Source organism: Botryllus schlosseri, chromosome 15 (assembly GCF_051294905.1).
Source record: "Botryllus schlosseri isolate E-star chromosome 15, Bs_hap1, whole genome shotgun sequence".
Lineage (NCBI taxonomy): Eukaryota > Metazoa > Chordata > Ascidiacea > Stolidobranchia > Styelidae > Botryllus > Botryllus schlosseri.
The window spans coordinates 5,843,347-5,855,963 of record NC_137250.1 but is presented as its reverse complement, the minus strand read 5'-3'; the positions used below and the strand labels follow the sequence as shown (position 1 = coordinate 5,855,963).

Genomic DNA, 12,617 nt, shown 5'->3' with positions numbered 1-12,617 from the left:
TACCCCATTTCCGTATTCGCAATATCCATCAATGATATACTATATACATCAAAGTCCCCCCTTTCAACACGTCAGTATACATAAATACCCTTTACCTACATTTTAGTTTTCTGAGTCCGATTCTAATGTCGGGCATAGCCTCCCCCTAACTTCTTATTAGCCTTGTATTGCTATCTCGACTTCCCTCCTTCTTCCGTAGATACCCAAGTGTTCTGATATTGACCATGCCAATGTTGGGGTTTATATACAGTTTTCATGGCGTGTAATAATCTATTATTCTACGATTTGTGTATGGGGGAAAGCTATTTTAAGGTTTTTTTCGGGGTACACTGAATAATTAATCACTTACGGACAGCCGGCCAAGGACCATTAATGGATTTATGCCATAAAATCAGGTTACATCAGAATTTTTTAACAGTTAGTGACGTCAAACAGCACTCTGAAAATGCTCTTAACAGAATTAATGTGGTTTTCCCACTGAGATGTCACTCTCTAATGGTTTTTCTTGACATTAAGTAACATTAAATCCGCTTAGCAGCCGTTAATGTTTTTTTTTGCACTCTCCGAGTCTTAATGCACTTTGCGCATTAGATACTGTGTGTTCGCCATTTTGTGGTCTTTATGCCCGTGACATTGCTGCACTGTCAGTCCGCAAATGGTTCCTCCCACAGAGTCTGCTACATCACTGCCATACGTATGATCGATTTGCACAATGTGTGGCCTATTTTTCATATTCATCGCACTTTAGCGGCCCGGGGTGCTACAACCCAATTACTGAGACTACATGACTAGTATCGCATCGTCAAGTAGCATGTACACGATGCTGCTGCAGTCGCGTTCTGGGTCAAAGTAGACCTAACACATCCATAAACAGTTCGCCGCAAACAGATTTGTAGTATAATCCTGCTGCATCGGTATGATCGATCTTCTATCTTAATTGTCGACCGCCGTCGCTGAGTGCGCAATAAGTTGTTATAAGTTGCTTCAGTTACTGCTTGATTTGAATTTCCCGATTACCGTGGTGCACAAGGTCATAAATTGCGATAAGCACCACTCATGATTGCAATGATTGTCATAATAATTATAATAACCATCTTGATGATCATAAACCTCCTTTTCTATTATACTATGAGTTGCGCACGATACATAACAAAGACAACGTTTTTTCAGCGAATATTAGAGCGATATCGGGCCCAGCTAAACACGTCATTAAGCGCGAAGTATCTCATCCCAGAGGTCTAACATGTCACCTTGAAATCTGCGTTCTTGTACTGTTCGGGTAGGCCTATCTTACGAAACGGGAGTGATACTGCGGAGCGGCCGCAGATATTGGAATTACATACCATTGTGTAATTATTATGATCTTCTTACAAACTGCATATGACGGTTTCGTTTTGGCGGTGGATCGATTTGCCGACTTTTCTCCTATACAGGAGTGGAGCCGCTTTAGGATGTATATTGGCTAAAAATTTCCACGCTAGGCCGGAGGTAATCGTCTGGCGGACCGGTGAACTGGCGGGCCGGCAGGAATGTCGTCGCGTACCGGCGGTTGAGAACCACTGCCATAGGGGATCAATTGTATAAGCGCGGGCTCCCAACTGGATGTTCCGTATACCCTAATGTGTACGAAGACTTTTAGAGGGTGTGCCATGCTCGCATCATATATGGTCTGACGACTAAGCAAGTTTACGCTTCGGGACGGACCTATACCAGATTCACGATGTTATAAAATGTTACATTTCAACTGCAACAAGCTTTTAATGCACATCCCCCATTCTGCTGCGGTAACTAATTACCTCACCTAACAGATGTAAATGATCCTGGTCCCTTAGGAGTAGAGTATGGGAAAAATAACATCTGTTCGGACCACGACATCTGTCCACCAATACCCTTGCGGAAACCGCAATGATGGCTCAGACATTGCTGAATTTTTGTATGACTAAATCAAAGACTATTAATTAAACAGGAAACCAGTTCACCTTGGAGCATGTTCATCAATATGCCAAGATTATGCTGTCCACGTACTTGGCACGCGTAATTAAGACTCAAAATAACGGCAATGTATTTGGCGAAGTTTGAGCAGCCTTGGAGTCACAAGAATTCACTCTTTCCATATAGTTCAGTTTAAACCTTCTGGTTGTCATTGTAACATTACGCATTGTAAGAATGGTTTTCAATTTGAGAAGGGATATGTTTCCAAATCGGTAATCAAGTGGATCAGTTCTCGTTCACAAACAATGTCATGATAAGCAATAAAAGCTGCGGTGGTTTGTAGTGGGCATGGAGCAGGTCTCAGAGCTCAATGAATATAATTTGGGTCGGCATTATGATAACAAATCATGCAGTGAATACATACCCGCGGCTGATGCGCACCTGCTACCGAAGCTTAGCAAAAGAGCAAGGCTACTTTACCAAGCCACACAGAGCTGGGGACGCAGCCCAATATTTAAGTATCCACTTCGCGACATGTGTTAACAATATAATTCTGTTTTCAATTTAGAGATGAAACTGGACGCCGCGGACCATAGTCTGGACTTTTGTTACGGCCCACCAACGTTTTTTGCCGCTTTTGATTTGGCCCGCGATGGAAAATAATTGCCCACACCCGGTCTAGCGTAAGGTTCTGGCTACTTTCTCGAGCCCCACTATATCAATACGTTTATGCGCAAACAACAGAATCTGCACACAATACGGCGATTTGTCAGGGAAATATAGTTATTGCATCCGCTAAAACGACGGCCCTGACAAAAGATACAAGGCAGTGATTTTTTTCCTAGATCGTAATATAGTTTTAGACAATCGCAACATGCTTTGTGATGAACACTGAAGGTTCAAATGCAAGCGATCCAGGAGTATTACAGAAGCATAAATATCGCTGTATACTATTATGATATCCATGTGGTCCGCCGTAGCTCTTTGTTACTGATTTATCTTTTATACTAGAGCGAAACCGCTTTATCGCTGTTGGATTATGTTACTTCGATCTCGAATTCTAGCCACGAATATGCTCAACATATTGCTATCTTTAAGGGGTATTTTGGATTCAAGATATCAGTATTTTTAAAAAACCTACGTCGAATTGTGTAAACATTTTATAATACTCAAACTTGTTTCACGCATTGGAATAAATCATTCTGCGGATCGCATGTCTGACGCTTCTACGCGTTTTTCAAGCGACCGGATCACTGAAATTCAAGCCTCATTCCATTGATGGAATAATCTCGCCCTCGTAGAAATCTATTTTGGGCATTATTGACTTATGTTATTGGGCGCAGGCGAGTAGTTTGCATTTATACAAACTTATACATATCAGATCCTAGGCCCCATGTGGTTTTAGTACGCATGATACCATGGTATGGTGCAACATGAGTCGTATTTGGCGTAAAGGCGTAATAATTCCCCTGTTTGTGGATATGCACTGTATCTAGTTATTAACCGAGCTTGATTCTTCTCTTGTTGTACTATTATATGGGCCGGTAATAATCGTAGAATTAATATCCGCCAGCAATTTGGGAATTATATAATTCGTACTCCGTGTAAAGGCCTCAAATACAACGAAAATCACGATCATCACTGTGAGCAGTATATTCATTAATTATTTATAGCGATCCGACAGTAGCAAGCGCAAAATAACAGCCCATCCAGCAGCGCATATTGAGGAATTCGGATATTACAGTTTTGCAGCACGACGAAGCTTACGATCGTCACCGCGAACGGAATATTCATCAATTATTTATAACAATCGCCAGTAGCGAGCAAACTAGAAAACAAAAGATTATCGACACGCGATTATTGCTTGCGTGATTTCTGTGCTAATTTACCCCAATATTTTCAAGTCTAGCCGTTATTCTAGAATTTTCACAAGTTGGTGAGCAATATTCGTATTGGCCGATAAATTCCATCGGCTCATATTGCTCACACTCATAGTTATTCTTCCACTGCGGTCACTGCCACGAGCACTTCAATTACCCCTTCCACCTCGGAATCAAAAGCGCAGAAGCACAACACACGCGCGTCCACGCCGCCCAAACATCACATGATCGACCGAAAAGATCATCGCTCCATCAAACATGCCGGACCTAAATTGCGGAGTAACATCCCGCCGGCCATCCGACAGCCGATGAACATGCCCGCACCCAAGTCGAAACACAAGCAATCACCACTAAATAAACACCAGTCCAGGTGCCGGCAGCCTTTTGTATGCAGCATGCCAAAATATCTAAAAATGCAAAATATTACCAACCCGCGTGCCAACCATTTTCATATGTAATGTTTCAACTAAGGAATCACACTGACCACCTATCTGCAGCTGGTACCGGCATTGGTTACGTCAGTGATTCTTACAGTATTGGTCGTGAAAGGTATAAATTTTGGTCCCTACCGCACTAGACCTATACCGTCTAATGTACGTAATATGTGCAATTGTGCATCATTTAAATTTAGTCGCGTAATGGTCAATCCTCAGTGGTTACCTTGATCGTTTCCAAGGCTACTGTGTTCGGTACCATAGCCAATAAGCGACAGGCCAATCAAAGATGTTATGAAGATATGGCCTGATGATAAAAATGTCTTAACCCCTGTACCATGCCAGTTGGTTTGATGTCACCAGATTGGGCTGACACTAATTTCTCTGCAAAGCTCCAAATATCGCGATATAGCGGTAAAGGTTGTCTTTCCTAAAGCCATATTAGAATCGCTTACACGTACCAGGCGAAACTAAAACAATATATCCTTTCGTGAGACGAACCCAATTGCAAATTCGCATTTCGACACGGGACTCATTATTTGTGTGGATCTCATATGGGACGTGCGGCTCAAGCTCCGCGTCGGTCATTTCGGCCAGGGACTTATAGAACTCTATATACCCCTGATTTCGGCGCCTGGACATATCAATGTCGAAAGTTTAGGCCCATAAGCGGTGGTTATTATATTTCGATGCTCTATCGCCGCCAATCATTAGGCAACGCATACAGCACACGCAGCAGTCGCACTTTGCCCGAAACGTGCGAATCTTAACGTGAAAATGGCAAGCGCAAAAAATGCTGGTCCATATAAAATATTCGCGGTCCCACAGGCTGCACAGTGCACTCTCCCAGACTAAAGCATCAAAACAGTTTCATACGATATTAGGTTGCCGTATATATTTTCATGGGTTTCGCAAAATCAAGTAACTATTACGTCATGGTAAATCGCGAGAAGCGCAAAAAATGTTATCTTTTCATTGTATCACATTTCCTCGGTGCATCGAACCGATAAAAATTGCTAATAAATCAACGATTATGATGATTATATTCACCGCTGACCTCCTGCGAAATGAAATCATTGTGCCCCACATTCTCGCATCATTACGCACTAATATCACTCGCAAATATCTTGCGGAAAAGGCGGACTTATGCTTGCGATAACAATGCACGCACACAAATATTATTATTATTGAAATCAGACTTAGTATGACGGTTTTATATTTGTTCGCCTTACCTTATATGATCTCTCCATTATCAAATGTGCGCGCAAACGATCGGTATAATTAATTTCACCGTTGTCTTCCAAAATATGAGGCAGTTCAGTGTAATGTGAAGCCGCTGAGGTAGATAGCCTGTGATCTTTTGCATTGTCCCGGCGGGTGCTTTGTAGTTACTCGAGCTAGTTCTTGTGAGGTAATAGCTCGTTTCAGTTTTGGCTGATTGACGCCCCATGTGAGAAGAGGTAATGCGCTTATGTCGTGATTGGTCCAGACCTAACGAAGTCCCGGATATCCTTCTTCAGATAGCTCACAATCAATGCACCTTCTCTCCTATCTCGGGTGTAAAGTTTATCTGTTCCGTATACAGTGCAAATATACTTACGCCCGGGCCAAATCGCAGCCCACGTGAAACACAAACCAACACATACTGCAACACCTGCCATCTCAAATCCCGTGTTCCCCACTGATACCGGCTTTCTCGGCCGGTGCTTAGTATACTTGACCCGCCTATGATGGGCTCAAAACCATTGTTTATTTGATCGGGAAGGGGATGAAAAAAATGATTTCGATCCCGGTTACACAACACACAGCCACATACTCCTGAACCGGATCGTGAGCACCTCTGGTCTATGAGTAAAGCTTTGCTAATGAGACGTCATAACTCATTTTGAAATCCAGTAGTGGGCGCTAAAGAGTGTCCGGAATTTGGATTACAGAAATATGGTAACCCTAGTCTATATGGCTCTTTTCATGATAAAAGTTGCCGACCCTGATCTGTAGAAAACCATAATGAAGTACAGCACACCGATCATGTCCGACGATTAGAAATCCAGTTCATGAAGACGTATATGCAATAAAGAGGCGACCAATTCTAACACCAGGTGTCGCAATTTCAATGCCCTGATTGACCTGGTTGGAATCGTAACGACCGCATGTTTTGGTGGATATTGGACAAGCAAGACACCATAAAGCAGAAGGGGTTCCTAGTGTCATTGTTACCCGCTAGTTAAAGGTGGATAAATTTGCGATTTCCTCACTTAAACCTTTTATTTCAGCTTGTAACATTCTCCCTCAGACGGGCAATGGAGTTTTGAAGTGCAGTAATCGAACCTTTGTTCATTCGATTTGTTCGTTATCTTGTACTGGGAGCGATTTTGTTCAGGTATACCTTTAATCGTGAATCGGTCTCCAGTCTGATGAAATTTGTAGAGAGGGTCAAAGTAGCCACTGTTACAACCAGAGTATAACTAATGCCGTGAAAAGATATATAATTATACCTAGTTACTATGGGCTAGGCAAAGAAATCGGCCTACTATTACGACAAGAGGTAGCGATCAGAAATTCTGGAAGGGTAGTCCTACTAGGATGAGCAGCTTATGGTACAGTGTCCCATATAGCATTTGTTGATAGATTATGTAAACTTTCGAAAGATACGGATAAGTCACAATAGCTAAATATTAAGATTATTTTGTCAGGATATATATTTGTCAAGAGGTAACAGTGGCGCTTATCGCACCACAGAATTTCTGTGTCACAGCATTTTAACATTGATCGAGTGATCGAATGACTTCAATCATCCCTGATATGGCAGGTAAAGATACCCACTAAACTGTACAAGACCTAACTATACACTATACATGATATACACCGGCTATATAACCGTTGGAATCCACAAGTTGAACCATAATATAACTTTCGAAATATATACACGAACACAAGTATAGAAGTTTATTCGGTGAAAACACAAATTACATAGAAATAGGTATTATCCACGTGGTTGGAGAAAATGTCTTTCAATTTTAAATCTATCCGTAAAGCGCCAGAAACATAAAGTCTCTAGCGTCGACATATGATACAATCAACCAAGTCGTGTTGCATGGTTTCTTCCTCATTACAATGGTAACATAGTCGAGTGTCTGTGCATCCGATTTCTGAATTCACTTCTGACTTGACTCGACTCGACTAGATTGGGCTTGAATCGAGTAAATATGTGCAATGAATAGAAAAGACTGGTGCCTCCAGAGTAGTTGTTTGATTCCCACACTGGTATAAGTAAGCCTACCTCATCAGCCATGAACGTCCCCGAATTTCAATGATATCCATATTATCGACAGATTTTTAGTTTCGAAATGTGGAAGTGAATATCATCAAGCGATTTTTTTACTAGTTTAACTTCGAGCTTCATCGCTGTTTAGGAAACACACCACACCAAGTGCTTGAAGAATGCGACGTGGTCATTCCCTGCATTGTCTTGTACTTGCGCGAAATGCCGCATCGGTGCTAATTGCGAACATTCAACCAGTTGGAAAAGCGTCTCGAATCAGCTGAGTGTAATGCAAGCTTTTTCTACGTTGTCGGTAAGTAGTATCCACGTTATTTAGTGCAGCAACAGCAGTAGTGGCATCATTTAATTCACGACTTAACCTCTAAATTGAATTACAGGTGAACTATGGCGGTCATACCATCGCCTGCTCAATTAAATTGGTGTCTCTTTTATTCAACTGGCAAGGAGAATGCAAAGACAGCCGTACTTCTGTGAGCAAAACCTGCTCTAAGGGTCACTATTCTCCTTCTGGTTCCGCTGAAGCAGCGGCATCTCAGTTGATCCGGAAACTTGCGAGCAAGAGCATATATCCCCGACCATGTGACGCAGAACTTATGCCTAAAGTTTGCTGAGACGCATTACTGCCACTCTATAAATAGGCGGTGAAACCAATTGTTTTGAACTGTTTAGGCAGTTATGAAATAGGATGAAATTTGGGCGGCTACTTTTCATCCGTTAACGGATTAATGCTAGGGATCCACAGCCATCGCGCAGAAATGATGTTTAAAAGTCTACATACATAGTTTTCTGCGTTTTGTCTTTTAATTGCGTGCAGTTGATGCAACATTATTTTTAAAGGGTGCGCCATACATGTAAATAATTCCAAAGGAGACAGAGGTAATAAAAGTTTGAGAAACCCTGCCTTAAATCTAATCCACTTACATATCTCTATGTACAAATACAGTTTATCCCACTACAGCTGGATTCTGGAATTTGTTCCTACTTTCTATTGCATTAATGACTTTTTTTGAACCGAATAAACAATGTGTTTTGCCGAGAATTCGACTCGATGCGGAACGCATTCAACGTTTTCTTGCTGTGCGTTCAATTAAGAGTGACAGGCATAGGGTCACCATATGTCTTACTTTAAAAGGATATGTCCTCCATTTTCAGGAATTCGAAAACGTCATCCGAGGACGCCAAAATGTCCTCCTTTTTGGAGATTCGTCCTCCTTTACAGTTTTGACTGCCAGGCTAATGGACAGGCCCAACCAAAAAACGCCATAAATGATGCGAAATATGTAATGCGGACGCTCGACAGGGTCATTCGGGGGTAGGACTTGAAATAATGACCCTTTTTTTATTCAACACAGCAAGATTTCCCGTAAACATTTAAAAAATCAGATGTTTTCAATTCCGGTAATCTAACTTTTTTCGATTCGTAAAAAGTGTCCTACTTTACCGATCCCAAAATATGGTAACCCCAGAATGCACAATGCGCATATCAAATTACGACGCGGAACATCTCAGCAGTAAGAGCGAGCAGAAAGGAAGACAGTTCATTTCCACGTAATATCGAGTTGCGAAGCAACCGTTGGATTATTGCATCAGTGCCACCATTTACTCTGCATGCAATGACGGTGTGTTGGATAACTATGACGGAGAAGCAAAGTGACACCAGTTACCAGCAGTACAACTAGCAATAGGGATTGGCAAATACGAACCCCCCATCGAGTCAAAATCTCGAAAATACTGCTGCAACTAAATCGAATCACAGCATCGGGGTGTTACTTATCCACTCAAATTTATGTCTGGCCATCAGTAGGGACAGGCATGACGATTACCCGAGAGGTTCGAATCCAAATCAGATAATTTGGCTTCAAGTAGAGTATTCAAGCCAGACATGGAGTGATCGATTACAATGATTACATCATTTCAAGCAATCGTAATCCCAATCGATAACATTCGAAAATAAAAATCCACGTATAATCTTGATAGCAATCGATTACTCTGGTCAACAAAATGAAAGAACGGCAGGACGTCAGAGAGCCGTTTCTGGGGTTTTCTAGGTTGCTGATTACGAATATCACATTAGTTTTTGCCAGATTGGCTCTTGTTCAGAAGATATTTGTACCCCTAAAAAAGCCCAAAATTAATTGTATTTACACTTGAATATTTCACTTGATAGGAGGAATATCGTCGTTTTTTTCTATGAAGAACCCTCATGTCTTTCTCAGTCATTCTATCAATATTAAAATGACCTGGCGCGAAATATTTGTTTGTCAAAAGTTGTTTGTCAAGCCTAAAAATTGTACTTTTGCACAATGGAAATACTTATTTTCCTGTATCATTTGGTCATTCTTCCAAGATTAAAGAGGAGTATAAAGCTATAAAATTTGTCCTTAAAAAGCTGAACGACAACACTCATGTGCGTCTCATTTCTTTTGGCTTGTAAATGGATAATTTTCTACTGAATCAACAAAGTGGGTTTACCTATAGCATCCCTATCAAACGAGAAGCTTAAATCTGGTATCTTTGATAGATTTCAGATTCGAATACGGATGAAAGATTCCACTTTCATGTTAGGAAGGAATTCACTGCATGGAATTTATCCTAAGATGTAGTGAATAAAACTTTATAGATTATCACAAAGCACCCAACTACCAACAGTTGGTCCGAAAATTCGTATCTGCAGATGGAAAACTTGGAACAAACATGAGCAATTGAGAATAAAAGTTCACTCCGTGTTCACTGTTCAGCAGAGGTGGTCAGTAGCGGAGTACTTCTACTTTTTCGAAGTACTCAAGTAGTTTTCTTCTACGTCTGGTACTTACTCAAGTAGATATATTATTCTCTACTTCTATTTCGTAATATTTTGTGATCTACTTACCTACTTTTCGCTATTTTCATTTTGTCAAGTGGAAGTAGTGTAACCCTCCAATTAGAAAGAGAAACTGGGGAATTCTCCGGCTGTTTTCACGAAGCTCTAACTTTCAATTTTAGGAAAATTTAAGTCAAACCCAGAATTTCCGTCGCGCTTCACATCAACTAGATGTGGAGTTACAAATATATTTTCACGAAAGGGAATATTATTTAGATTGCAGGTTGCATTGCACCGCATTGTCGCCCATATGACATATTTCATCAAAGTAAATATGGCCCATCATAACGTTTGAAACTACCGCTTCGCAATCTAGCATTTACCCATGGATCCTATCGTAATCTAGCAGCCCATGGAGTTTCCTAATATGAAAAGTGGGTTCCGACTTTTTGAGCGTTTTAGATATGTTTTAGCAGACCACCGACAAAAGACAAAAATATATTTCCCGCTTTTCTGATGTTGTATTGGTATTTCTCGTTCAATTCGCAGTATCATTATTTAGAGTTGTAATTAGTCTCAGTTCTTTTGTATGGATAACATACATGTTTAAGTTTAAAAGCAAGTGTAGCATACGAATCTCGCAAAGTGTTAACATCGTATCCATACAACTTCTCCGTATTGCTCTTCGACTAGACTAAAGGCCGTAATATGAGGGAGGGAACATGCCATGAAATTTTCTATAACGGGATGTTCAAGTAAACAAAAGATTATTATCTAATTTCCATAGCAAAACTATCATTTGCATCTCATGATGCGGTCGAATGCTCATGCTGTCGGAAATTTAGACCTTCTGGGATGCATCATTATGCGTTATACATGAAGCTCTTTGCACCTTCCGCATAGCTCAATTTTCAGCTTTTGAAAGTCAATCAGAACGTATATGACCGTTTTTAAAACGACTTACTTACTTGAGTAGATTTAACGCCAGCAAATTCTACTTCTACTTCAGGTAGTTTTAGGTTGAAGAAGTACTTCTAATCGTACTTGAGTAGATTTTTGCGTCGCTACTTCTACTTCTACTTGAGTAGCTTTCTTGACTGCTTAGACCACTTCTGCTGTTCAGTCATCTTGACATATTTCCTGATGATCTTGTTGATTAGCAAGGGTATAGGTTCCACCAAAACATCAAAACAACAAAAAAGATATTAGGCCAGATGATATGATCATATTATGGCAGACCATTGCTGGAACATTTCGAGAAACTGCACTAATTAAATTAATTAAAGGCGGAAATCGAACGAAAAACAATTGTGCTTTAAAATTATTAAATAATATTATATTCAACTGATTATTTCAAATTTACAATAGGTGGTTGACGTAAAACTGATTGAATTATTGCCACGTTATTTGAGTAGGGGAGATGTGGTACCGATGGATCACTGGGACCGAAAATACTTTGAAAATTCTCTATGATAATTCCATGATTACACTCCGTAAACTTGTCTACAATTGCATGCTGGCAAAATCTTTCCTCACTTACAAAAAAATTCGACGTGCGCGAGCAATGGGGTCTCTCACATATGATTTTTGTTTTAGGGGGTGTAAACTAAATTTAGATCGACATATACATTTTTCTTTGTAACCTTCAACACGAACAAACCAGCAATCATTTTTATTGTGAAGTGTAGGGCTTGTATCAGGCTATATAATGGCACCTATTATTTTTTTCAGTACTTTCCTTGAGTGGACTTTTTTCGATTCATGTATAAAATTCGTAGGGTGGGGACCGATGATACAATAGCCAAATCAAGCAAAATAATCAAGCATACTAATCATGAAACAAATGAAACATGTCTACGTACGGAAAATCTTTATGTAATAATTGTATATGATGTTTTATCGCTAAAACGAGGTATTTGGAAGTCACACTGTCGATTTTCGGACAATATGTATGTTAGGGTTACCATATTTTTGTGACCCAAATTCCGGACGCTCTTTAGCGCCCACTAGCGGATTTTAAATGAGTTATGAGCACATTTCGATCAATATGACGTCACACCAACAAAGCTTTGTCTACCGACTAGAAGTCGTCACGATCCGGTTCAGGAGTATGTGACTGTGTGTTGTAAGTTGTAACCACGGCCGAAGCCACATTTTGTCACCTCACTTCCACACAAATAAACACTGATCGGCCCACCGTACGGTAATCGATGCAACTTCTGGGGGCTTACTATATGCATCTGGTCGTAAATGATTTGAATGAATTACAGAAGAGTGCGGAGAACTAA

At 40.5% G+C, this 12,617-nt stretch overlaps 1 protein-coding gene across 1 annotated transcript in view; it reads left to right on the top strand.

Moving 5' to 3' along the window:
• LOC145457534 (receptor-interacting serine/threonine-protein kinase 1-like) overlaps positions 1-8,598 on the top strand; it is a 47,841-nt gene extending 39,243 nt beyond the window's left edge. The window contains exons 11-13 of the mRNA XM_080335755.1: positions 6,520-6,626; positions 7,660-7,821; positions 7,907-8,598. Coding sequence (XP_080191881.1) covers positions 6,520-6,626; positions 7,660-7,821; positions 7,907-8,140 — 503 coding nt within the window. The 3' untranslated portion in view covers positions 8,141-8,598. The remainder of the gene's footprint in view (positions 1-6,519; positions 6,627-7,659; positions 7,822-7,906) is intronic.
• The last annotated feature ends 4,019 nt before the right edge of the window (positions 8,599-12,617 follow it).